Genomic DNA, 27,678 nt, shown 5'->3' with positions numbered 1-27,678 from the left:
CGGGCGTCCCCCAGCCGCGCCCCCAGCGGGACGGAGCGTGACCCAGCTGCGGCCGGCCAGCCATGGAGACTGGAGCGCGGCGGCGCCCGCAACTTCTCCCGCTGCTGCTGCTGCTCTGCGGTAAGGGCGGGTCGGCCCGCACCCGCGGAGCCCCCACTCCTCGGGGTTCACAGGACCCGCGTGGACCCGCGCCTTCCCGCACCTGCGACGGGGTCCTTCCCTTGCCCCGGAGCTCGGGAGGGGCGCACAGTGACCCTGGCGGGATCCCCAGGCTCTGCGGGAGGGTTCCACCCGGGAGAAGCTGAAGGCGAAGGACTCTGGCGGGCAAGGGAGGCACAGGGCCCCCTCCGGGGTCTTCCGACGGCGGGGTCCAGCAGCCCCCGCTCCTCCCAGTTGTGATGTCCCCCCACGCCCCGGTTCTGGGGTCGCCTCAGGGTGGGCGAGAGGAGGCGGACCAAGTCTGGCTCCTTCCTCCTTACCCCCCAGGGTGGTCTGTCTGTAAGGTAGTGAGCTCCCTGTCCTGGCATTGAGTGCCTGCCCACCACTCACAGGGGCTTGGGCGGGTGGACTCCGGACTGGGTAGCTGGTCCTCCCAGGGCCCTTCAGTGTGTGGACGCCTGTGTGTGTCCTGGAACTGGCTGAGAGGGAAGCGGGGCGACTCTCTGAGCCATCCTCTCCTAATGCCTTCTTCGGCAAGGAATCAGGACTCTAGGAAGAACCATTGCTCACAAAATGGAAATAGATTAAACTAAAAGCTTGTTTTGAAGTACCTTGCTAAAGAAATTATCCAAGAAAAAGTAAAAGAGAGAGAGAGAGAATGTGTGTAAGGGCTGTTGGGGAAGAGTGCTTGCTGAGGGCTGGGGTCCACTAAGCGATGACTGAGCCTGGCCAGTTCTGGGGGGGCACTGGTGATGGACCACCTGGCCTGGTGGTCCCCAGCTTCCCTGGCTGTAAGATGCAGAGTTGGGCCTGTTTTGATGATTTGGGATTTGGTAAGGGAGGTGGGAAAAGGGTGGACCAAACTCAGTGGTCATTTTCCTTCCATTGAAGAGGTCTTGGTGTGCAGAACATGTGTGGCTGCATTTGGTGTTCCAGGGCTGGAGCCTAGGATGTGGTGGATTTTGTGTTGAAGTGCAAAGGTGCATGGCAGCTTCTGAAATCAGGAGCATGCTGATTTGGGGTTTCAGCAAAATCCCAGTGAGCGCCCCTTAGGTGGAGATCTTGGTCGCTATAGTGGAAGGAAGGTCCTCTGAATTCATTCTGGGAGAAGCTGAGGCTTTCCTGACCATCTCCAGTATGGAACTGAGAAGGACCACAGGCTTCCGCCTGCACAGAATCCCCCCTCTTAATAATCCTGTCTCTCGTGGACCCAGTTCCTGAGGGCCACTTCTTTGTCCTGTTGTGTTGGTCCTGACTGTCCCCCTCCAATGGGACATGGGTTCACGCTCCCTCGCCAGAATAGGGACCAGGCCCAGCTTCTCAGCAGACCCTCCCAGTGTTCGACTGGCCAGAGTGAGATTCAGAGAGAGGTAAAACTTGCTCATGGTCCCAGACTGATGTGTCAGAGGTATCCGGGACTGGAGCCCACATCTGCCCTGGATGCTGCTGTGTCTGGAAGGAAGGAGCCGGGTGGGTTACTCTTGAGTGAGGACTGGCTCAGGAGGACCAGCAGGGAGGGTGCTGGCCTCTGGGGCTTCTTTGAGAATTCCAGGCCTTTTTCCAGAAAGCATTTGATGCTGTGCGGGGCTGTGGGGATGCGAAGTCCAGCAGGTGTCTACTCAGCAGGATGCTTTGCTGTGGTGCCCAGCTCTTGACTGGACTCTTCTGGTCTGGGTGAAAATCCTGATCATGATCCCAAGATCATAAGGCACTCACTGGCCTCAGTTTCCCAGCTGCAATGTAGATGTAAGAATAGCAACCTTTAAAGGGCCGCTGAGACTGTCAGTTTGATTCCATTCAGTTTAGTCCGTATCGCCCTGTGTTGGGCATGGGATTGTGGGGTGGAAGGGTTCATGCTTAAACAAGGGGAGGTATGGGAAGGCACCCACCAGTGACTGCACTGGGCCTCATGAGGCTCACTCACAGCACCCAAAGATGGAGCACCATAGTGTGTGTGTCTGTGTGTGCAAGCATATGAACATGGTACCACCATTTTTATCATTAAATGATGTCCTGCTACCATGTTACCTGTGGTCACATTGATTCTACTGAATCAAGTGGGCCCAAAGGCCGTGGCTGGATAGCAGTAACTCTGGTGAATTAAAGACTTGGAGGTGGCCGGCCGGGCTCGGTGGCTCACGCCTGTAATCCCAGCACTTTGGGAGGCCAAGGCAGGCAGATCTTGAGGTCAGGAGATCTAGACCATCCTGGCCAACATGGTGAAACTCCGTCTCTCCTAAAAATACAAAAAATTAGCCGGGTGTGGTGGGGCATACCTGTAGTCTCAGCTACTCGGGAGGCTGAGGCAGGGGAATCGCTTGAACCTGGGAGGCGGAGATTGCAGTGAGCCGAGATCCGCGCCATTGTACTCCAGCCTGGTGACAAAGCGAGACTGCCTAAAAAAAAAAAAAGACTTGAAGGTGGTGATTGGCCAAGAAGAGGCCCATAGATTTTTGGCCCTGGAGGTTCCTTGGAGGTTATCTGACCTCCATGCTCTTACCTACTCTTCATAAGGAAACAGAAGTCTGGAGGGTAGAGAGGAAGTTGCCCAACCATAGAGACCAGGGGCAGAACTGCCCAGAATCCACAGCCTCCCAAGGTCGACTGACCGTGGCCCATGGCAGCCACTTGCCAGTCTGGTCGATGCTCTTTCTGTCAAGGAGAGGGAGAGCGCCTGTGTTTCATTTCCAAATGACTAGCCACAAAAGCCCTTTCTTGCGGAAATGCATCTGTTTGGCTGTTTATCATCTCTTGGTGGCGTCTGGAAGTCCCTGAGACAAAAGAAACACAGGCCGGCATGTTCTTTGTTTCCCAATGAAACCAACCAAAATGGATTTCTATTTTGATTCAGTTCCTGCGTCCTTTACTAATGCAGCCAGTAGCTTGATTGGCAATGGCCCTCTTTTGTGCTGTTGCCAGGAATCTGTCTTTACACCATTGTTCTAACATTGGGTGGGTTGTCAGGTTTTGCTGGGAGCCGCTCAAGCCTCATGTGCACTAGAAGTGAGCTCCCTGGGGAGGGCACTTTGTTTCTCAGGGTGCCTGCCTTGTGCAGGCCCAGGGCTGGTGCTGTCACAGGCATCCTCATAGCACCTCCGTGGACAGAGAAGTTATCCCAGAACACCTGCCTGAGGATGGCATGTGGTCCTCAAAGGCACATTTACAATCTGCCTGGGCCAGGTCCTTGCGATGGGGCATATGGAGATTCTGGAGTATGTAGAGATTTGGGGCATGCAGAGATTCAGGGAGGGGCATGTTGTCAGGGACCCCTCCTCTTTAGATAGCTGTGCCACCTGGGTGGGTATTTGTAGAGCCATGGGGGAGGGGCTGGGCAATGCCCTGGCACTGGGGGTGGTGGGGAATTGATGCTATCTTTGCCTGGCTCAGTGAGAGAGATCAGGGGCTCAGGGAGAATAATAGTTGCCTGAGGGTAATGGATACTTATCAGGACCTTGTCCCAGAGCTGTGTTTCAGAGCATCATGGTTAATGTGAAAATGTGGCAGACACAGGCCCTGTGTAGGAAGGTGGGCTGTAGGAACAGCCATGGCTTGGGCTGGCTGCGGCAAACACCTCCTAGGAATGGGCTGGGGAGGAGAAGGCAGTGGTTCAGATTCATTCTGACTTCCAGGACTAGGAGAAAGGAAGGAGAGGAGAGGAAACAGGGGAGGGGGATGAGGGTAAAGAGGGCAGGGGAAGGAGGAAGAGAGGAAGAAGGGGAAGGAGGGGGAGGCGGAGGAGGAAGAAGAACTGGGCTGGGTCTCGGTGGTCTGATAGGTGACAGTCAGAGCAGGCTTGGGGGCACCAGGCCAAGGGGTCCAGGTCTAGGGGTTCAGATTTAGACCTAGGAGTCCAGGTGGACCAGGCTGCAGGTGTGGGCACTGGCCAGGAGGGACAGGGTGGGGCTAGCCTGTCTCGTGTCCATTGGGATGGTGGGCAGAGCTCAGGAGACCCACCCAAGGGTGCTGAGAGAATCTGTTAGGGAATGACGCCAGACCCAGGGTTGAGGACAGGAGCTGGATGTGGAGAGCAGCTAGGTGAACCTTCAGAGTCCAAGGCAGGGGCAGCTTTAGGGTGAAGGTGCACAGGCCGCCTTAGTCTTCGTGTGGCTGCATGTGGTCCCTGGGGCTTGCACCCCTTGGTCACTTATGCCAGGGCTGTCTTTTCGCCTGCAGGCAGGTGCAGTTGAGCAGGGTGGCAGAGGGAGGCCTTAGGAAAGTTGCTTTCTTTTGGGCCTTCATCGCCCCATCTCTAAACTGAGGGAGGTGGTGAAGGAGGCATGATGTTTTTCAGGCCCTTCCCAGGATCAATGCCGACCTGTACTCCAGAATCTTTTGCAGAGCCCAGGCTTGGCATGGGGCTTGGAAGTGCCCACTGGGAGAGAAGGAAAGGAAGGTGGGGATCGGGGACCCGGGCCAAGTGGGGCCACTCCAGCCAGGAGCCCTCAGGGCAAGGAAGTGAGCCTTGGACGCAGCCCTGCTTGGCAGACCAAGGGTGGGAATTGGAGTGAGGGTGTCAGTCTGAGGCAATGGTGACATGCCACCTGGAGATAGCTCTGTGGGCAGGTGGCCTGGCTTTGAACCTTTACTCCCCTGACTTGTCTAATTGAGCGGGCAGCTGACCCACCCTGCCACAGGGTTTCAGTCTTTAAGTACCTGCCCTGTCTGGCTGTTGTAGGGCTTGGTGGGTTGGGCCACACTTAGAACAGGGCATTCAGGGAGCACTGGTCAGTACTGAGGGAGGTGGAGAGCCTGGCTGAAGGGAAAGAGAAATGGGGCAAGGGTCTGCCAGGTAGGTGCCACTGGTTCTGTTTCTGAATGGGGACATTGAGGCTCAGAGGGGCAAATGAGTGAGTGTCAGGGTCAGGGGCAAAGCTGAGGTGAGCACCTAGAGCCTTCTGGCTCCTGCTTGCTGCTCTTCCATCCCCCATGCCCTTACTCCTTGGAGTGTGGTCCTCGGACCTGCAGAAGGGGCTTGCCTGGAGCTTGCAGAGATGAGTGCTTTGGCCTCCAAGCCTGCTGAACTGGAATCTACATTGCTTGAGGTCTTCAGGTGATGGCCTGCACATCTGAGTGGAGACACATTACTTTCCATCTCTCAGTCTCAGCCTTGACCCCACGTCCGAATCACTTGGAGGTTTTAACAAACACGAATTCTTGGTTTCACACCCCAGAGGCTCCCATGCAATAGGCCTGGGCTGTGGCCTGGATGAGCCTATTGTGCAGTTGACTCTGCTGGGTCTGTCCTATCTCTGGTGGCTGCCCTGAAAGATGACAGTGCCCAGAGGAACTAGGGATACAGCCCCCAAGCCTCAGGGTTTTCTGGGTGGGTTCATGAATGGTGGTCCCTACCAGCCTTATAGAAGAATGGCTTCACTTTTGAGTCTCTTATTACTTATTGGTTCCTTCTAAGCACTTCAGAGTCTAGAGCTGCGCTACAAGAGAACCTGGGGTCAACAGCTTGGGACACACAGAAATGGGAGCTGCTGGTGTCCAGGAAGGAGGCTGTGGTGATGGGGGACAGTCTGATTGTGGAGGAGGAGGGGCAGGTGCTGCCAGCAGCCAGAGGGCCCTGGAGCAGCAGCTCATGGGTGGGGCAAGCTGGAGGCTGGGGTCAGCAGTGGTGGGAATAGGAAGTTGGGGCCCGATGGAGGCTAACCTTGACAGAGATTTTGTAGGTACACAATTATTAACCAATGAAAACACACAGATTCAGAATCACTCTTTTTTACAGACGGGGAGACAAAGGCCCAGAAAGGTGAAGGGCCCTGCTTGGAGTCACACAGCAAATCAGGAACTAAACGGGATGAGGTCTCTGCCTTCTGGCTGCATGCCAGTGGGGCATCTGGAGGGTGGCACGGTCAAGCTTCAGAAGGACATGGGCTTCCCTTCCTGCAGTGATGGTACAGGCTTCTCTTGAAGGGATGCCAGCTTCAGTCTTGGCTGGTGCTTGCCCAGGATTCCATGATGTGAAAGCTCAGAGGGCCTATTTGAGTTAAGTGGGAGAGTACTGTGGCTGAAAACCCACTTCTGCCTTTCTATTAGACTTTAAATAAACTCTGAAGACCTGTACATCCTGCTCCAACCTTGCCCTGGGTCTACCTTTCCAAAGTCACTTCTTCTTTACTTTGTGCCCACAATGGTGTGTACCCCACCCCTCCACACACAGTATACCCAGCTCCACTGTGCTCCTCCCTGTGCCCTGGACGCCTCTGTTCCTCCTCTGTTCATGTTTTCTAATAGCTTCCTGATGTTTATCTACTTGTTCTGTGAATTATTGAGAGAGGAGTATTCTCCAATTATCTGCTGGGTGTGGTGGCTCATGCCTGTAATTCCAGCACTTTGGGAGGCCAAGGCGAGAGGATCGCTGGAGTCTAGCCTGGGTAATATGAGATCTTGTCTCTACAAATAACAAAAAAAACTAGCTGAGTGTGGTGGCACATGCCTGTGGTCCCAGCTACTCGGGAGGCTGGGGTGGGAGGATTGCTCAAGCCCAGGCAGTGAAGGCTGCAGTGAGTCATGATCGCACCACTGTACTCCAGCCTCGGTGACAGAGTGAGACCTTGTCTCGAAAGAAAAAAGAAAAAAAGAATTCTCCAATTGTAATTGAGAAATTGTGGATTTGTCATTTTCTTCTTGTAGTTCTGTTTTTGCCTTGTGTGTTCTGATGCTGTTATTAGGTGCATACATATTTAGGATTGCTATGTCATCTTGATGAACTGAGTCCTTTATTGTATTGAAAAGACCCTCTTTATCTCTAGTAATATTTTTTGCTCCAAAACATACTTTGTCTGATATTAATATAGCCACTCCATCTTTCTTTTGATTAGTGGTAGCAAGATGTGTCTTTTCCCACTCTTTTATTTTGAACCTATTTGAGTCTTTTCATTTAAAGTTGGATTCCTGTTGGCAGCCTACTGTTGGACCTTACTTTTTGTTCTTATTTGACAATCTTTGCTTCTTAGTTGAAGTGCTTAGACCATTTACTTTCAATCTGATTGTTGATATGGTTAGATTTAAATCTACCATTGTACCATCAATTCTTTTCCTCCCTTTTCTCCTTTCCTGCCTTCTTTTGGACTTAGTATTTATTATTATTACTCCATTTCTTCTTCCTCTTGCCCTTCTTCTCCTCCTCCATCCTTGTTAATTGGATGTAATTCTTTTTTTGTTTTGTTTTGTTACTCTAGTGGTTGGTTCAGGGTTTATGGTATACATCTTTAACTTATCAATCTGTCTTCAGGTGACATTACACTGATTCATAGATAGCCTAAGAACCTTCCATTTCTCCCCTCCTGAACTTTATGCCATTGCTGTCATACATTTTACTTAAATCAAAGTTATAAATATCACAACACATGATTATTATCTTTTACAGAATTTAAACATTGAGAAAAATTCTATATATTTACTTACATAGTTAAAATTTCTGATGTCCTCCATTCCTTTGCATAGGCCCATATTGGCTTCTGATAGGCTTTCCTAAACATTACTTATGGTTTGGGTGTGTAGGTGATATTTCCTTTCACCTTTTGTATGTTTGAAAAAGTTTTTATTGTGCCTTAAAAAGGCAGCATTATTGAGATATAATTCACACGCCACACAATTCACCCATTTTAAGTATACATCGATATTTTTTAGTACATTCCTAGAATTTTGCAACCATCACCATAATCAATTATGGAACGTTGTTGTCACCACAAAAATAAACCTCCTACCCATTAGCAGTCACTCCCTATTTCCTCCAATCCCCTTAGCCTTAAGGAATCACTAATATGTTTTCTGTCTCTAGATTTGCTTATTCTGCACATTTAGTGTAAATGGCATCATATAATATGTGAGATTTTGTGACTGGCTTCTCTCACAGCAGAATGTTTTTAAGGTTCATTCATATAGTGGTATGTTTTAGCACTTCACTCTTTTATGTACAAAGAATATTCTATTGCACGGATATACCACATTCTAGCCATTCATCAGCTGATGGACATTGTTTTGTCTTTTGGCTATTATGAATAATGCCTTTACGAACCTTCTTGGAAAAATTTGTGTGTGAACATGTGCGGTATAAATTTAGGAGTGGAACTGTGTAGTCATATGGTAACTCTATGTTTAACATTTTGAGAAACTGCTAGACTAGTTTCCAACGTGGCTGCTTCATTTTACATTCCAATCAGCAGTAGTATATAAAGGTTCCAATTTCTGCATGTCCTCACTAACACTTTTTTTTTTTTCGAGACAGGGTCTCATTCTGTTGCCCAGTCTGGAGTGCAGTGGTGCAATCATAGCTCACTGCAACCCCAGACTCCTCAAGCCATCCTCCCACTTCAACCTCCCAAATGTGTGGGGTTACAAGTGTGTGCTATCACGTCTGACTGCCTTTTTGATGATAGCCATTCTGGTGGGTGTGAGTGGTATCTGATTGTGGTTTGATTTGCATTTCCCTGATGGTTGATGATGTTGATTATCTTTTCATGTGCTTATTGATCATTTATATATATTTTTGTAGAAATGACTATTCATATCCTTTGCCCATTTTTAATTGGTTTTTCCCTTTATTATGGAGTTGTAAGAATTCTTTGTGTAACCTGGATACAAGTCGTTTATTAGATATACGTCTTGCATATATTTTCTTTCACTCTGTGGGTTGTCTTTTCACTCTCTTGATGCTATCCTTTGAAGTACAGAAGTTTTAAAATTTGATGTGTCTAATTTATCTATTTTTCTTTTGTTTCTTGGGTTTTTGGTGTCATGTATAAGAAGGCTTTTTCTCACACAAGGGCACAAAGATTTTCTCCTGTATTTTTCTTAAAGTTTTATTTATTTATATTTTTATTTATTTATTTTTTGAGACAGAGGCTTGCTTTGTTGCCCAGACTGGAGTGCAGTGGCACAATCTCAGCTCACTGCAACCTCGGCCTCCCAGGTTCAAGCGATTCTTGTGCCTCAGCCTCCCGAATAGCTGGGTAATCTAAGAGTTTCATAATTTAGCTTTATAATAAAGCTAATTTAGTTTTATAATAAAGGGATAATGTAGGTCTGTGTTCCATTTTTTTTTTTTTTTTGAGACAGAGTCTTGCATTGTTGCCCAGGCTGGAGTGCAGTGGTACGGATCTCGGCTCACTGCAAGCTCCGCCTCCTGGGTTCACGCCATTCTCCTGCCTCAGCCTCCCGAGTAGCTGGGACTACAGGTGCCCGCTACCACGCCCGGCTAATTTTTTGTACTTTTAGTAGAGACGGGGTTTCACCGTGTTAGCCAGGAAGGTCTCGATCTCCTGACCTCGTGATCCGCCTGCCACGGCCTCCCAAAGTGCTGGGATTACAGGCGTGAGCCACGGCACCCGGCCTGTGATCCATTTTGAGTTAATTTTCGTGTATGAGGTGAGAAGGGTCCGACTTTATTCTTTTGCAAGTGTATATCCAGTTGTCCCAGTACCATTTGTTGAAAAGAGTATTCTTTCTCTGGTGAATTGTCTTGGTACTTTTGTAGAAAATCAATTTATCATAAGTGTGAGGGTGTATTCCTGGACTCTGAATTCTATTCCATTGGTCTATTTATCTAAACTTATGCCAGTACCATGCTATCTTGATTACTGTTGCCATGTTGTAAGTTGTAAGATTGGGATGTGTGAGTCCTACAACTTTGTTCTTTTTTTTTTTTTTTTTTGAGACGGAGTTTCACTCTTGTTGCGCAGGCTGGAGTGCAATGGCGCGATCTCGGCCCACCGCAACCTCCGCCTCCCGGGTTCAAGCGATTCTCCTGCCTCAACCTCCCGAGTAGCTGGGATTACAGGCATGCACCACCACGCCCGGCTAATTTTGTATTTTTAGTAGAGACGGGGTTTCACCCTGTTGATCAGGCTGGTCTCCAACTCCCGACCTCAGGTGATCCACCCGCCTTGGCCTCCCAAAGTGCTGGGATTACAGGCGTGAGCCACAGCGCCTGGCCAACTTTGTTCTTTCTCATGATTGTTTTGGCTATTTTGTGTCCCTCGCTTTTCCATAGAAACTTTAGGTTCAGCTCATCAATTACTGCAGTGGGCCAGCTGCGATTTTGATAGGGATTGCATTGAGTTTGTATATCACTTTAGGTAGTACTGATATCTTAACAATTAAGTGTTCCAATGTGTTAACATAGGATGTCTTTCTATTTATGTAGGTCTTTTAAAATTTCTTTCAATAGGCCTGGCATGGTGGTTCATGCCTGTAATCCCAGCACTTTGGGAGGCCGAGGCTGGTGGATCACCTGAGGTCAGGAGTTCGAGACCAGCCTGGCCTACATGGTGAAACCCTGTCTCTACTAAAAATACAAAAAATTAGCTGGGCATGGTGGCAGGTGCCTGTAATCCCAACTACTCAGGAGGCTGAGTGAGGCATGAGAATCCCTTGAACCTGGGAGGCAGAGGTTCCAGTGAGCCGAAATGGCACCACTGTACTCCAGCTTGGGTGACAGAGTGAGACTCTGTTTCCAAAAAAGGAAAAAAAAAAATTCTTTCAACAATGTTTTATACTTTTCAGAGTACAAGTTTTGTACTTTTTAATTATACTTGTTACTAAGAATTTTATTATTTTTGATTGTATTGGAATTGGAATTGTTTTCTTTGTTTCCTTTTTGGATTATTCATTGCTAGTGCACAGAAATACAACTTATTTTTTTGGGTTAATTTTGTACCCTGCAACTTTGCTGAGTTAGTTTATTACCTGTAACAGTCTCTCTCTGTGTGTGTGTGTCTGTATGTTGATTCTTTTAGATTTTCTACGTATAAAATCGTGTCATCTGTGAATAGAGATAGTTTTACTTCTTCCTATCTAACTTGGATGCCTTTTATTTCACTTCTTGCTTAATTGCTCTGGCTAGAACTTCCAGTACTTATGTTGAATAGAAGTGGTGAAACCAGGCATCCTTGTTTTGTTCCTGATCTTAAAGGATAGCTTTGTCTTTCATCATTGGTTATGTTAACTCTGGGCATTTCATATATGGTCATTATCATGTTGAGGAAATTCCATTCCATTCCATTCCTAATATATTGAGTGTTTTTTAATCATGAAAAGACATTGGATTTTGTCAAATGCTTTTTCTGCATCAATTGAGATGATCATGTGGTTACCCCCCTTCATTTATTAATGTGATATATTACATGAATTGACGTTCTTATGTTGAACCACCCTTGCATTCCTGAGATAAAACCTTCTTGGTCATGGTGTATAATCCTTTTTATATGTTGCTGGATTAAGTTTGCTAGTATTGAAGGTTTTTACATATATATTCAGAAGCAATATTGGCCTATAGATTTCTTTTCTTATGATGTTTTTGGTTTTGCTGTCAAGATTATACTGGCTTCAGAGAATGAGTTGGAAGATGGGGAAGTGCTGCTTGTTCTATTTTCTGGAAGAGTTTGCAAATGATTTCTGTTAATTCTTCTTTCAGTGTTTGGTAGAATTTGCCAGAGAAGCCATCTATACCTGGGATTATCTTTGGGAGAAATTTTAAAATTAAGAATTCAATCTCTTTACTTAGTATAGACCTATTCAGATTTTTGATGTCTTCTTGAACCAATTTCAGTAGTTTATGTCTTTAATAGTTTCCTAGGTTGTAACAAAGTACCATGATCTGGGTGACTTAAAACCTGTTCTGGAGGCCAGAAGAACCCAGGTGCTGGGCACTCCTTTCCAGGCTTTCCCGAACTTCTGGTGGCCCCAGGCGTTCCTTGGCTTGTAGTAGCATCACTCCCATCTCTGCCTCCATCTTCACACTGTTGTCTTCTCCCTGAATGTCTTCACGTCATCTTGTTTCTGTGTGTGTCTTTTTCTGTGTCCATATTTCTCCTTTTTATAAGAATATACCAGTCATGTTGGATTAGGTCTACCCAAATGACCTAGTTTTAACTTGATTACCTCTGTTGAGACCCTATTTCCAAATAAGGTCAGAATCTGAGGTGTACTAGGGGTTAGGACTTCAATATATCTTTTTTAGGGGAGACACAATTCATTCCATAACAATGTCTTACTAGGAATTTGTCCGTTTTATTGACATTATCTAATTTGTTGGCATATAGCAGTTAATAGTATTTGCATATAAGCTTTTTTATTTCTCTAACACAGGTAGTGATGTAGTGATGTCTCCTCTTTCATCCCTGATTTAGTAATTTGAGTCTCTCTCTTTTCTTCCTGGTAAGTCTAGTTAAAGGTTTGTCAATTTGTTGATCCTTTAAAAGCTTTTTTATGTTTTTAATGAGCTTTTGATTTTGTTGATTTTTTTCTACTTTGTAGTTCATTAATTTCTCCTCTAATCTTAATTTCTTCCTTTCTTCTGCTGTCTTTAAGCTTAGTTTGATCTTCTTTGCCTGGTGCCTTAGGGTGGAAGGCTAGGTAATTGATTTGAGATCTTTTTTCTTTATTCTTTTTATTTTATTTTATTTTTTATGTATTTATTTTTGAGATGGAGTCTTGCTCTGTCGCCTAAGCTGGAGTGCAATGGCACAATCTCGGCTCACTGCAACCTCTGCCTCCTGGGTTCAAGCGATTCTCCTGCCTCAGCCTCCTGAGTAGCTGGGTCTACAGGTGTGCACCACCGTGCCCTGCTAATGTTTGTATTTTTAGTAGAGATGGGGTTTTGCCATGTTGTCCAGGTTGGTCTGGAACTCTGGATCTCAGGTGACCTGCCCACCTCGGCCTCCGAAAGTGCTGGGATTACAGGTGTGAGCCACCACGCTCAGCCCTATGTTTGATTTCTAATTTTATTCCACTGTGGTCAGAGGACATTTATATAATCCTTTAAAATCTATTCAGGCTTTAATAAAGTCTCATGTCTTTTTTGATTTTTTTTAAAAAATTATTTTAGTCTAATAAAAAATTATTTTATTTATTGTTATTATTTTTTGAGACAAGGTATTGCTCTGTCACCCAGGCTGTAGTGCAGTGGCATGATGATGGCTCACTGTAGCCTCAAACTCCTGGGTTTGAGCAATCCTTCCACCTCAGCCTCCCAAAGTGATGGGATTACAGGTGTGGGATGCCATGCCTGCCTCCATTGTTTTTGATAACACCCTCAGGCATGGACTTCTGTCCTGTTCCAAATATAGTCAGTCCCTTCTGCAAGAGCTATGGAAATATCTGTCTCTTCTTACAGCCTGCCTCTTCCCCTGTGCAGGACCTGGCACTGCATTGGACTTGGAGATAGGACAGTGGCCTGCTTCCACCAGAATGACATCTCTGCCCCACAAGCAGGCACCCATGAGGGAGACTGTAGTACCTGATTTTGGCTTTGCTCCTCCCAGTGTGGAGCCTCCATCCTACCCGTGAGCTGGGGTGGGGTGGTTGGGGCCCCAGTACTCTTGGCCTGCCATGCCTAGCGCAGAACCTCTACCTTAGAAGTGGGGACTGGGAGGGGCAGCGAGCCTCAGTCCTCTAGTCCTCATCTGCCCAAAATGAAGAGACCTCCTACAACATGGAGCTGGGAGGGACATGCCTGCTTGTCCCAGGATGAAACTGTAGCCCAGGACTGGGAGCTGGGGTAGAGAGAACCTCCACTTGTGGTTGCACCCACTGGAGTAGAGAGAGGCTCTACAACCAGAGCTGGGGTGTGGAGTGGGAGCAGGTTGTAGCTCAAATGTCACAGATTCTCACTATTCTTCCTGATATGTGGTAGATTTTCTTGAATAACCTTCTTCATTTGATGTGTGCCCTTAGGATGAGCTTCTCACACCACCATCCCCGAAGGCTGTATCCCCTTGTTGGGTTTCTTTTCTTTTCTTTCAACAGAGTCTAACTCTGTCACCCAGGCTAGAGTGCAGTGGCACGATCTTGGCTCACTGCAACCTCTGCCTCCTTGGTTCAAGCGATTCTCATACCTCAGCTTCCCGAGTAGCTGGGACCACAGGTGCATGCTTCCTCGACTGGCTAATTTTTGTATTTTTAGTAGAGACAGGGTTTCACCTTGTTGGGTCATTCTATTGAGGTTATACTTAGTTGATTTTTGATTGTGAGCTGCTCATTTTCCTTGGGAAGTTAATTATGGCAGCTTTCTGAGGGCTGCAATGATGGTGCCTCCCTCTAGAGAGGGTTTGGGTTTATTTGCTCCTGCGGGGGCCTGTCCATGATGATCAGTTTAAACTTGGGGTTTCCCTGGGTCCATCCAGGTCATGTGAATTTGGGCTGTGAATCCACAAGAAGGTCAGCTTGTGCTTATGACCTCTCAGAGAGGGACCCCCCTCCCTGCTCAGTGGCTGGTCCCATTCCTCCTACTTGGATGAGGGTGAAGAGTTATTTCTGGTTCACCTACCTCTGATTGTCAGTTTACGGGGCCTTTCATTAGACTTGTCATCTTGGCCTTTATCCGCCCCCAGTTTTCCAGGCTGGGAAGACGCCTCCAGGGCAACAAATCCATGGCCCTCTGGGTTCCACTCCATCTAGTCTTTAGCTTGATAATTTCTTGCCATCTTGTCAGCTTCTTGATGATTTTATGAATGTATGGTTTATATTTTATCCAGGCTTTCAGTTGTTTTCAGTAGAAAGTTTGTCCAGACATCTGCCATATGACTGGACATGGAAGTATGTCTGCTTATCTTCTCTACAAGGATATAGTGAGGCTTGTATAAGGCTTTTACAAAATCCACACTATAGCTGCAGGCGGTGCCCATCAGAAGCTGTGGGTGGTGCCCAGGTGTCAGGACCCTGGGCTATTGTCCAGGCTGCCGCTAACAAACTGGGATTTTGGGTGAAGGATGTGGCCTCTCTAATACTGCTTTTATGGAAGGAAGGACACATGCCTTGAGGTGGCTGTGGGGACCAAGTGGGCTTCTCCCTATGAAGGTCCCAGCTGTGTCTGTGGACAGCTGAACAGGAGGTGGTGGGCAGTGGTTTTTACATCCAAGTTTCCCAGTGCCCAGTGAGCCCTGATGGACTTTGGGAAATGGAGGAAACCCCAGCATGGAGCTGACTGCCCACTGGGGGAAACCTGTAGCTTTCCCTGTAGCCTCTGTAGGCTTCTGCCACTTCTGATAGTGTGGGGAGGACCGCGAGGAGCAGAGCTGATTGTCCAGGGCACCTGCTTTCCCTTGGGGACTGTCAGCAACTTTGCCCACAGCTCACACTTCTTCAACTGCTACCGTCCTGGGGTCCTCGCATTCATGGCACAAATGCTGCTGTGGACCTCCTGACACCAGGCTTGAGCTGGGAGGAGGGCAGACACACATAGCAGAGCCTCAACAGCAGGGGCGCAGTGGGGCCCAGTCGCCAAGGAGGGGGGTGAGGTGGGGGTGTTGGTGGGGGCTGTGGATTTCCTCCTAGGGAGATGGGAGTGGGCACTCCCAGCTGAGGAAATGGACAAGGCCCAGTGAGAGCAGACGGGATGGGGAGCACTGTGCTTTGGCTGGAGGAGTGAGCCAGGAGGGTCTTGAGTACTGTGGGTGAAGACAGCAGGCCTGGCATGCACAGATGACTACCCCAAAGCTGTGTGACCCTGGGAGACACTTAATCTTTCTGGGCATCAGCCTCTCCATCTGTGTAGTGGGTGTTATAGTGCCCTTGGGGGCCGCTGTGAAGCCTGGGACAGATGACAGGGGCCTAGGGGCCAGGGAAAGTACAGGCTGGGTCCTCAGAGACCTCCTGACTCCCATGGCCTCAGCAAGCCCTCACGTGTGCGACTGGGCACTGTCCCCACACTGGCTGCTGTTCTTGGCCCATCTCTGGGCCATTGACTGGTATTTGCTGAAGCCATGTTGCTTTGGGCACCTGGACCCATCTTGCTCCCCGCTCCTCCTGCTACCCGGGCAGCTCAAGTCCTCTTAGGTGATCCCAATGGGCCCTGTGCATTTTTTAGCCCCCTGTAGCCACTGCAGCATCCCCTTCAGTGGTCCTGATGCAGCCCTGGTCATGCCCCGTTCCCACCACTGACATCGGAGCTCAGGTCTCCTTCTGTCTGTGGCTGCCTGTACGCGCAGTCCCTATATGGCCTGTGCATCTTGCTGAGACTTCCTGACACTCTGTCCTGGGTTCTGCCCCATCTATTATATGCTCTATCTTCAATCACTCCCCTAGTTGGACTGAGATCCCTGTGTCTTCCTCTTGCCCCCTGGACCCCAGATGGCAGGTCCTCTGAAGACAGGAACCACACCCTCTCCATCTCCCCTTGTCCAAGGATCCAACACAGTCCGCAACACATGATAGTGGTGGTCCAGCATGTTTTGCTAAATCTTTGGATAAATTTCACTGGCGTGACAGTGGGTACTGAGCCACCATCTCCATGTGCAGGCCCTGTGGGACCATGTGGGGGACCTGTGCTACATGCGGGGATGGGACAGACACAGAATGAGCACATGGCCTTTCTGTGAAGAGAGGTGAGCACCCCAGAGGCTCACTCAGGGGTTGGGGCCCTAAGTGGGATGTGTGGCCTTTCAGAGAAGCCAGGCCTGCAGCTGTGCTGATGAGACAAACGAACGTGGGGGTCAGGGACATTCCAGGTGCTGGAAACCATGCAGAGTGGCCAGAAGGCCCTGAAACACCTGTTCTGGGAGAGCCAGTCACTGACCCTGTGTCCAGGGGCTATGGTGGTGACTTCACCCCGCCTGTGTCCTTGCCATCTGCTTACACATGGCAGCAGGCTGACCACTGAGCCACAGCCTGTGTGCTTCCCATCCCCAGGGTTCCCTGGGGCCTCAAGATGCCCTGGGTCCTGGGGAAGCTTGCATGGACAGAAGGGGAGATGCGAGTGCCTACACAGGCTTCTCAGACCACCTGCTGGGACCTGCGAGCCCCCTGTCCAACTTTACCAGCTGTGACCCCCAAGGGCCCTTCTCAGTGCTGTCAGCACTGAGGTATAGGTTTGGGCAGTCACAAAGGGAAGAAGAGGCCTTGAGTCTGGGAACCCACGACACTGAACAGCTGGCAAGCCCTTTTGTGTTCTCCTCTGTGGGGTTCCAGTTAACCCCTGTCCTCCGTATGTGCTCCAGGTGTCCTGCTGCAGGGGGGTGGGGTGGGCTGAGCATGCCAGTTCTCTTAACCCTGGGATCTGGACCCCTCCAGCCTTCCTTTGGCCTCAGGCAAGCCACTCACTTTTGCTGGCATCAGGCCCTTGTTCAACCAAGGGGCTCCCAGGGTCTTCCCTAATGTTAGGATTAAGCAGGCTATGCCTCTTGAGGAGTGTCTGGGGTGCTGTGGTCTGGTGGAGCAGGTCATCGCACCAGAAGGTGGTCCTGTCTAAATGTGCCATTTCCATATTAAAGTGACTTATTCAGCACTTGCTCAGTGCCCAGGGTGAGCTGCGCACAGAAGATCAGACTCTGAAATGCTCACTGCTTTCCCTGTCATTCAGCCAAGACTTATTGAGGGAATGAATGAATGATACATTCCTAGAGGTGGCACTGAGCATTTCAGACCTAAGTTAGCCAACTCAACCTCCTTGTGAGGTGGGGCCTGTATCCCTCATCTTGCGGATGGGGAAACTGAGGTTGAGCTGGTAACCAGTGAAGTGTGGGTGTGAGCCAGGTCTGTCCTATGTCAATCTGGAACCATTTTCTTATCTGCTTCTTCGTGGTATTTCCTCTAGCCCAGCACCGGTCGCTGGAACACAGATTACAGGGCTGTGTACACACATGCACATGTATACATACACATACACACTAAGATGTAGATGGCAGGGCTGTGTACACACATGCACATGTATACATACATATACACACTAAGATGTAGATGGCAGGGCTGTGTACCTACACACACACATGCACACACACCAAGACACAGACAGCAGGGCTGTGCATGCACACACACACACACACACCAGACACATATGCCTGGGCTCTGTCTTGAGTATATGATGAGCACCAAAGCAGAGGTCAGGTGAGGGAAGTTTAGGAGCAGGGAGGTCCTGTCATCTGGAAATGGGATGACTGTGGAGACAGGCCCTGAAGGACAGGGGGCATTGCTCAGTGGGAGGGAGGATGCTCCCCACGGGGAAATGTGTGGAGCAAAGGCGTGAGGAGGAAGGGGAGGGAATGTTTTGGTGGGCAGAGGTTGGGAAGGGCAGTGGGGAAATCCTGGGACAAGCAGCTTGTGTCAGACCCCGAGAAAGTCCAAAGGACTCATTCCCATTGCTGGGAACATGAATCCCTGCAGTGGCCTCAGCTCCTGGTTTCCCAGAATTGGAGGGGGGCTTTGACCCGGAGGGGGTGGTGCCCTCCTCTGGCCTGGAGCCCTCCTCTGCCACCCCTGCAGGCAATGGGATGGTCCCCAGGTCTTGGAGTCCTCAGGATGTTCCCAGGCCCTGGGACTCCTAAGCTGGAACTAGAGCCTCTTTGCCAGCCCTGATCTGCCTGACACCCTCTCACCACCTCCCAAGGAGTTTGGCCCAGGGTCTCACTGCTTGATCCCTCCCTGTGTCACTGCCTGTGAGGCAGTGAAGTGAAAAGGTGGACTTGTCCTGTCTTGGGGACAGGTACCTGTGTGGAGCCTCCTTTCTGCACTGACAGGTAGGTTAGGGTGGAGGGTGAAGGACTCCGCTGGAAAGGTCTCAGGCTTGCAAACGGAGCCTTGCTAGTGAGTACTCAAGTTATGGCCCCTCGGGCCTCCCCTGTTCTGGCACCCCCAGTGTGAACTGCAGTGGAATTCTTATGGCTGTCCCCTCTCCAGGTGGGTGTCCCAGAGCCGGCGGCTGCAACGAGACAGGCATGTTGGAGAGGCTGCCCCTGTGTGGGAAGGCTTTCGCAGACATGATGGGCAAGGTGGACGTCTGGAAGTGGTGCAACCTGTCCGAGTTCATCGTGTGAGTGCCACTGCTGGGCATGGGATTTGCTCTGACCACAGCGCTGCCCACTGCCCAACCACTGCCTGACCACAGCCTGACCGCACTCTACCCAAGGCCTCACCCATGCCCCACCCACAACCCACCGTAGGCCGCCCACAGCCCTTTTATGTGCTGCCCCACACTTTGCCCAAGGCCCCAACCACGCTCCTATTCACACTCTGCTCTTGGCTCTGGCCACTCCACCCATATCCCACTGGCACATCACTCACGGCCCTGCCCATGCCCCGCCCCTGCCCACGGCATTTGTGCTCCCCACACCCACAGCGGGTTCCCAGCTTCCTATCCCCCATTCCGCATCCTCACTCTGATGTTCTAGCAATTCTACACTGTGCCTCTGCTTCTCCCTTTCCTCTGTTATTTGGGAATCTTCCCCATGCCTGCTTTTCCCCCTGATCCAGATTAGTGCCCTGCCCTGGGAGTGTCCAGTTCGGGGGTTCCCTGGCCTGGGGGTGCCCTGTCTGCAGAGTGCTCTGCCTGGAGGTCCCCTGCCCGGGGAGTGTCCAGTTTTCGGGTGGCCTGGCCTGGGGGGTGCACTCTCCCAGGGGCGGGTGCTGCCCTACCCCAGGGGGTGTCCTGGCCTGGGGGATGCCTTGCCTGGAGGGTGCTCCACCTCTCCTTACAGCTAGAGCTGGGTGGACATTGTCACGTGTGTCTTTCTTACAGCACCAGTCATGGCTGGGTCTGTCCTCAGTGGTCAGAGGACTTAGAGGAATTGGGTTCCATTGGTTTATACCAGGTGTAATTGTGGACCACACCTCGTGGTGAAGGGAGGGCCCTTTGTTCTAGAAGCTTCTTAGGTTTTTTATCTCCTTACCTCCTTGAAAATTGCTCATGGCCTCACAGTCCTCTGCCCCACCCCACTCCACCTCTGGCTTTGCAGTCTTGTGCCACCCCCTGGTGGCTGCTACCAGACCCAAAATGTGCTGGCCTCATGCTTTTGCATGTTAGCACCCCAGCCCCTGCCTTCTGTAGAGACACTGACCATGGCCCTGGCCATTCTGGTGGCCCAGCAGATGGGGGCTCCTTGAGGCTGTCACATCTGCAGCCCCACTGTGTGGGGGAACTGCTTGCTGAACCAAGTGGAATGGAATTCTGAGTCTGCTGGGAAGGGGTGCTGGGATTCATGAAAGGGTTTTGCAGGCTCCTCCTGGTCCTCAGTGAGCCTGGACACAGGCCTGGAATGGACCCACGGGTGGCGGTGGAGTCAGGGAAGAGGAGGTCATAGCTTCATAGCTTCTGGTCTCGCTCCTCTCTGTAACCTGCTAAAGCCTCGGTAAATAGACTAAATAGAGACGTCCAGCCCTGGTTTGGGAGGACAGGAGTGGAGGCAACCCAATGGGCATTTAGGAGTCAGCGAGTGAGTGGGCAAGAGCCACTGACTGAGTGCCCTTGGTGAAGTCAGACCTGATGCTGGAAAAGGGGAGCTGGGAACAGCCAGGTTAACATTGTGGAGGCCTCCTGAGACCTGGCCGGTAGCACCAGCTCCCAAGAGAGGGGCAAGAGTGGCTGATTAGCAGTGAGGTGTCCAGAGCCCTCCTCCGCCCCAGCTGGACACTAGAAGTGTATTCTTAGAGCTGGTGACACCAGGGTTTCTGGGCCTCCCCACGTAATTGAGAACGTGGCACAGTGTCCCAGAGAGGGAGGCTGGAGAAAGTGGCTGATATGCATTATCTTTTGCCACTGGGTCCAGGAGGGTGGTCTAGGGTAGGATTGGAGCTGTCCTTTCTGAGGAGTGAGACCAGCCAAGAGGAAGGGCCTAGAAGCAGTGACCCCCTCCAACCCCTGGAAGCTCTGAGGACAAGCTCTTCTGCAGGGTCCCAGTGTCTCATCAGCTCTCAGTCCCCACTCCCAGTCACGAGTGTCCAAGCAGGGTCCCTGGAAATCTGATCTAAGGCTCTGACCCTGAAGGACAGAGACCAGAGAGATGGAACCAAGCAACCCCGGGGGCCATGCACCAAGAAGAAAACTCCAAACGTCACGACTGATATCTTCAGAGGGCAAACAACTATCTCTCATGTGATCAGTGAGAACAAAGAAAGAGCTTTAGAAATGGAGGACGCGATAGAAGTGAAATGGAATAGAAAGGTTGGAAGGGAGATGTTGAGGAAATCTCCCAGGAATAGGAGAGATAGAGAGAGAGAAGATGATTAGGAGGTCAGTGGTTAGTCCAGGCATAACACCAAGATAGTAGGAATTCTAGAAAGAGAACAGGAGAATGGAGGGATAAAGGGCTCTTGCCAGGGGCTGAGGGCATAAGCTTGCAGCCGGTGAGGGCTTGCCCAGTACTGGCAGAAGGGAGGAAAATGTCCCACATGGACCCTGGAATATCAGAGCTGTGGAAACAAAGGAAAACTTCTACACCTATCCAGAAGGAGGAAAAAAATGAGCTCCAGGTTGGAGATGAGGGGATCAGAGGCCTTCAGGCTCCCCCACCGCAGTCCTGGAAACCGAGGACTATGGGATGCAATGACCTGAGGATTTTGGACTGTGATTTCTCAGCTAGGGTGCTATTTCCCGCCAATTTGTCCACTAATTAGGGAGAAACGAAAATACTGTCAGACATGTGGCACCTCCAGCATCTTATTCCCACATACCTTTCTCAAGCTCTGGTGGCTGTGCGCCAAGGTGTGGAGCAAACCACGACAAAGGAAGCTGTGAGATTTGGGGAGCAGATCCAAGGCAGGAGAGGGAAGCCCCAGGGAGGGCGGTGCCCCAGCATGGCAGCACGCCCCGGGTGGAGGCAGCCTGGCCCACGTGGAGGGCACCTGATGCTTATCTGACACGGCGACTGCCTGCCCAAGCCCTGCAGCCCAGCTCAGTCAAGAACAAAGGACACCCCTCTCTTTCCCCTGAATGTTCGTTCTGCTTTGGTCCCCACTGAAGCAGGGTGGGCCTTGGTGAGCTTAGAGGAGAGGTGGCTTGCTCCCCTCAATAGGACTGGTCCACATGACGGCCCCATCAGGAGTCATGGCTGGGAAGACCCTATTCCCCAAACTCGCCCATGGCCTGCCTGTGGCCTTCCCTGGGGAGGGGTCTCATTGCCCCTCGGGGCAACCAAAGCGTGTCCTCTCCTGGGAACCTCCCTCCAACAGCAACAATGGGCTCCTTCTGCTCCCAGTTAAGGAGCATTGCTATGGGATTTCCAAATGCAACACTATATTGCCTGGGAACACACACTCAGGTGGTGAAACAAAGCAAGGTGGGCAAACACCCCAGAGGTGGGTGGGGGGAGAGGGAGTCTGACTGGGGGGTTTGCCCGGCTTCCAGCCTGCTGGGCTCCTCTCCTTCCCATCCTGGGTTGTGGTGCAGCTTTTTTAGAGGGAGTGCTCTGGGGAGCCTGACTGAAGGAGGAGTGGGGAGGCCCCAGATTATCCAGGGGATGAATAAATCATAAGTAGTTCCCGGTTTTCTAGAGAAGCACTGAATGTGGACCTCTCTAGATATGTGACAAAAATGTAGATTTTGTGGATCCACAGAGATGGGTGCTGTGCTCAGCTCTGCCCCAAACCTAACAGCTGGGGTGGGCTCACTCCATGACCTACTCTGTGCCAGGCACTTGCTGGGCCACATGGACCTCAACTCATTTGGTTCTCTCAACCACCTGATTGGATAAGTGTTATTAAACCCACTTACAGATGAGGAAACTGAGGTCCAGGGAGGATAAATGACATGGCCCATATCACAAAGATGGTGAGTGGCTGAGCTGGAGTTGGAGAGGCCCTACCATGTTGGCTCTGCAACCTGAGCCTGAAGCCACTTTCCATGCTGTCTTCTGGGATTACCTCTGCTCCGTGGGCTTCTCCATGTGGCCTAGCTTTGGCTGGGAGTGGGGCTTTCAGCCCTGCCTCACCTCCTCTTGGGACGGTTCTGGGGCTGCACATCACTCCTCTTGCCCTGTAGACTCGCTGTCCACAGAGGGTCTTCTCCAGGGTCTGTCTGACTCATCTCAGCCCTGGGGATGGTTGTTGGGGGTGGCATTCCTGGGTAGCAGTTCAGTGGAATGACTGGAGACACAGAGGTTACCGCATGTGATTCTCATCACACACATAGATGCTGGGAACTTCTGAAGGTGAAGGCTATTGCAGAGTGTTGTTAGACGGCTCCCCAGCTCCTGGATCAGCTGGTGGGGGGTTGGGGTGGACAGCGGGCCACTAAATCTGAGGCCGTGTGGGAGAAGCAGGTCAGGGGAGATGAGGGTTTGTCCATGGACCTAGCTGTTGAGGTGTCTCTAATGCCTGGGCATGTCTCAGGCACTGCATTGTGGCTGAGGCCCAGGAGAGCCAACAGCTCTGTACTTGGATTCGAGGCTGTTCCTTTTGCTCTGGCTGTTCTTTGCTGACACTATCTGGAAAGGCACAGGTGTGTGTCTGACCTACATTTCAAGGTGCTGAGAGCCAGCCTTGGATCAGTCAGGAACTGGGCTGAGTGACTGTACCTGGGCATCCCAGACCCTTCCTGGGGCATGGGGTTGGGAGACCAGGAGAACCCTGGGTGGAGTAGGTCAGAGTCCCTGTTTCCTACCCCTTTCTGATGCTTTGGGAAATCTACACCCAGATGATGTTCCATGCAGGAAGCAGCTCTTTCCTGTGGATGGGCCAGATCGGTGGCTCCCTCCTGGGACAGCGCAGGAAGGAGGAGATGGGCTACTTTCCCATGGAGAAGCCAAGGCAGGACCCTTCACACTCCTGCATCTGTCCTCATGCAGCACAGACGTGGGGAAGTGCTAGCCCTGCACAGAGGGGGTGGCATCTGGGCAGGAGTCCATCTAGCTTCGTCTAGAACATCCTGAATGAGTGGCTGCCACTCTAGGCCTTGCAGACCCCAATGGCAGGGAGGTCATCACCTCCACAGGCTGCCCATTGGACCAGGTGGTGGCTGGGAAGTCCGTTATGCTGAGTTGACCTCTGGGTCTTGGTGGCTGTAGCCCTTGGTCAGCATGAGGACTGTCCAGAGCCTGTGCTGGGCGGGCATGGAGCATCATGGGTGGTTTGCTGAGTGCCCTTCCCATCTTTAATCTCATGGACAGGGGGCCCCACAGAAGGAGGCTCCACATGTCCTGCTAGATGGGGCCGAAGGAGGCAACTTCTGAGTAGGAGATGAAGAGGCAGGGACTGGGGCTCATAGGTCTGACTCTCACTTGGCCACCACCTGGCACATGAGGGCAGGCTGACTTGATTAGGAGGTGGCTGGCCCTTGGCCTCAGAGAGGCCCTCCTCTTGGGCTCTTAGGGTATCTTGGATGATGAAGGCTTTGCAGGTTCAAGTGGCCTTGATCCAGGCACCCTTTGGCCCTGCAGAAGCATGGCTTGGTGTGTACTCTGGGCAGACCTGTGTAGTGCTTGGAGGTCCAGGGAAGCTGGGCTGAGACCCTGGATCCTGGGAGCTCATGGCCTCAAAGGCAGCAAGTCATGGTCATTGTGATGCAAATGTGGGCAGGGGACACAGGGAGTGGGTCATGGGCACAGATGACCCTGTGGCCAGAATGGGGATTTTCCAAGGCTGGGCTGTGAGTAGGTGGCCAAATGGGACTGTACCCAAACCACCCCACCCATCTTCCTGGCCTCAGGTCAGGGTAGGTGTGAGGGGAGATGGCGAGAGCCTGGCTTTCACCTCCTCTGCTTTTGCAGGTACTACGAGAGTTTCACCAACTGCACCGAGATGGAGGCCAACATCGTGGGCTGCTACTGGCCCAACCCCCTGGCCCAGGGCTTCATCACTGGCATCCACAGGCAGTTCTTCTCCAACTGCACCGTGGACAGGGTCCACTTGGAGGACCCCCCAGATGAAGTTCTCATCCCTCTGATCGTTATACCCGTCGTTCTGACTGTCGCCATGGCTGGCCTGGTGGTGTGGCGCAGCAAACGCACCGACACGCTGCTGTGAGGGTCCGGGTGAGATGGAGTGGGTCACACCTGGCAAGCTGGAAGAAAGTTCCCTGGGGATGGGAGAGCGGGTGGGTGCTGCCAATCTCCAGCTACTGTGGCCACACCCCACCTGGTCATGGGCAGACCCCTCCCTTCCTGGACTGACCTGCTCCCTTGAGGCCAGCCTGCTCCCTGGCTGAGGCTCAGGCTATCCGCCCAAGCTCTTTGCTCGTTCTAGGGCCAGTGGAGGAAAATGTGATAAGGCCAGAGCTTGTGTGCTGGGCACAGAAATCACCTGCTGCATCCTGTGCTCCGCAGGCTGGGCCGGAGCCTCTGCCCGGAGGTGTCTATGCTATTTCTTAGCACAGAATCCAGCCTAGCCTTAGCCGCAGTCTAGGCCCTGCTTGGACTAGGACTCCTGGCTTGACCCCATCTCTGGTTCCCGCCCTGGCTCCTGCACCAGCCCCAGCTCCTGCCTACATCCAGGCAGAAAGACAGGCAGGGGCTCTTGGAAGACGTTCCGTGCTGTGACCTCCGAGCCCTCCTGGTGGGAAGATAGCTGGAAAGGCTGGGAGGAGAAGGGAGGGGCTGGGGGTTCCCAGGAGCCATGCATGGCCTGCAGAGTCCATTCCATCACGATGCTGTGCCCACTATGGGCTGTGTCCATGACGAGAGGCTGGAGTGGGGGTGTGTTAGAGCCCCTCACCAGGGCTTGCTGTGCGGATGGGGCCTGGGCCTCCTTCCTACAGGGGCCCCTCTGTGGGCGAGGAGCCCTCTGGAATGGCATCCCATGAGCTTGTGGCCTTTATCTGCTACCATCTGTGTTTTATCTGAGTAAAGTTACCTTACTTCTGGAATTTCTTGTTTTGTTTCATGTTATTCAGAGAGATGGTGCATCTCTTGGGACTGATGAGTCCCCTGTGCATATTGCACAGATAGGGAACAGCTGAGGTTCCAGAATCCCAGAATGTCAGCCCTCAGGGGGCTCAGAGAGTGTTGCAATAGGAGAGGGGCCTGACAGGAGGAGGGCCTTGCCTAGCTACTCGCAGCCCCTTGGGCACTTCCCACCCCTGACCCATCGGTTTGAGGATGACGGGGAAGATTTCTCTCTCTTCTGTTTTCCCTTTGCAGCTGCCTTGGGCTTGCTAGGACCCCTGCCTGGGTTTTCTGGGGTCCGAGAGGCCCTGGTCAGGTCTGGCTGGGGGCAGATGCTGGTCCTGGGGGGTCCCTAGAGCAGGCGGAGGGGCTTTATCTCCAGGCCTCTGGCCAGGCCCTTGTCCAGGCTCCAGTTCTGTGGACCTGCATCTTTTGCATGTGGGCTGTTGGATACAGCGTCTTCTTGCTGAATCCCAGGACCCCTGTGAGTGGAGGCAGGCACGACCCTGGTAGTTCCTCTGCCTTTAGAGGCCCAGCTTCCCTTCGATGCCCAGGCAGGCAGGTTCTGGCACTGGGGACCTGCATGGTGGATGCCACTGGACCAGAGGTCTGGGTGGGTGGCCCGAGCCTGATCCCGTTGGGGGCACAGTGTAGGGGACAGAATCTGAGTCTACTCCATGTTCTTGGGGCAGCCTTGGCCGGGCATGAAAGGTTGCGATCCCCACCACCTGAGCCTTGGCCAGCTATCTCTGAGATGGGGCACCATTTGCCCGATGAGGTGACTGTGTGGAGGCAGGGAGGTCAGCGTGCCCACAGGTGTCACGCCATCTGGCCTGCAGTGGTGGCTCTGTGTTCAATGGATCCTGGAGTCTCTCATGGGGCCTCTGTGTAACTTGCTCCCTCCAGCCCATTCCAATTCCAGAACCACTCTGCACTGGGGTCGGGGCTGCTATGGTAGAGGTGCAGCCTTGCCCCTTGGCTCGCATTAGGCACCCCCTGGTTGTGCATCCCTGAAGAAATGCTTGAAATGTGCGGATGGAACCCCCCCAACAGGGGGCTGGGACACCTGCAGCTACCTCCTGGGTCCCCTGGAACCCAAGCCCTGGAAGCTGCCCCGAGTAGGGAGTGAGCCTGGAGTCACACTCTGGCCTCCTCCCAAGCTCTTGGGCGCTGTCTTCTGATCTGCTACCTCCTCCCTGGGGACAGGGGTCCTGGGCGGCCCGGTGAGATTTCTGTGAGGGTTTGGATTCCTGGGGATGGGGTCCAATGAGGGGTGTTCTGGAGGCTGGGAGGTCCCAGGGCAGGGCCCTCAAACACTGTTTCCAGGCTAGGTAAATCGTCAGGCTCTAATTCAGCCAGATGCTGCTCTTGCTGAGTGCACTCTGGAGACAGCTTGAGTTTTTCTGCGATGCAAACTCCAAACTCGGCAGGAGTTTCGAGCTCCCTCACCAGGGACAGGGCCAGTGGGTGCAGCTACACTGCTGTGTGGGCAGATTGAGGAGTTGGGTAGGGAGCCAGGAGGCCTGTCCACATAACCCTGCAGAGGCTCACAAGGCAGGAAGGGACATCAACATTTACTCAGCCTTGATCAGGTGAAAGAGAAGTAATTATTCAGGGAGTAAGAGGATATCTATTCATGTTTCCTATTTGAAACTTCTTTCAATTTTTACTTCTCCATGTGTTTTCTCCAGGGCACCAAGGGTCTAGGGTGCCAGGCCCACAAAGGGAATGTGCTTGTGTGGGTGTATGTATCTATGTGTGTGAGCGTGTGTGTGAGGGTGTATGTGTGTTGGTGTGTACATGTGAGTGTGCGTTGGAGGCAGGGATAGTGTGTGTATTCTAGGAGCTTCCTTATAGAAAAGTCTCTTACATTTCATCACAGTCCATGCCCTTTGTCACATGAAAATATTACTACTTGTAAGTGAGAAGAGTGAATGCCAGCAACTCTTGGGGACTGTTGTGGCTGGGGTGTGTCTTTAATCATTTC

General features: G+C 51.6%; 1 protein-coding gene across 1 annotated transcript; it reads left to right on the top strand.

Moving 5' to 3' along the window:
* On the top strand, window positions 1-25,672 carry RAMP3 (receptor activity modifying protein 3). The gene is made up of 3 exons (XM_003268906.3): window positions 1-120; window positions 18,778-18,910; window positions 24,579-25,672. The coding sequence occupies exons 1-3, from the start codon at window positions 63-65 to the stop codon at window positions 24,832-24,834; spliced, it is 447 nt and encodes a 148-aa protein (XP_003268954.1). The 5' UTR covers window positions 1-62; the 3' UTR covers window positions 24,835-25,672.
* Window positions 25,673-27,678: the final 2,006 nt, after the last annotated feature.

The sequence above is a fragment of the Nomascus leucogenys genome, chromosome 17 (genome assembly GCF_006542625.1).
Source record: "Nomascus leucogenys isolate Asia chromosome 17, Asia_NLE_v1, whole genome shotgun sequence".
In the NCBI taxonomy this organism is placed as follows: domain Eukaryota; kingdom Metazoa; phylum Chordata; class Mammalia; order Primates; family Hylobatidae; genus Nomascus; species Nomascus leucogenys.
This window is presented reverse-complemented; position numbering and strand designations above follow the sequence as displayed.

What these genes read in the sequence shown, in the direction of transcription:
- RAMP3 (XM_003268906.3), top strand. Translation starts at nt 63, where the DNA reads ATGGAGACTGGAGCGCGGCGGCGCCCGCAACTTCTCCCGCTGCTGCTG. An exon ending in GCTGCTGCTGCTGCTCTGCG is followed by an intron (nt 121 to 18,777) that starts GTAAGGGCGGGT and finishes TCCCCTCTCCAG; the next exon opens with GTGGGTGTCCCAGAGCCGGC. An exon ending in AACCTGTCCGAGTTCATCGT is followed by an intron (nt 18,911 to 24,578) that starts GTGAGTGCCACT and finishes CTGCTTTTGCAG; the next exon opens with GTACTACGAGAGTTTCACCA.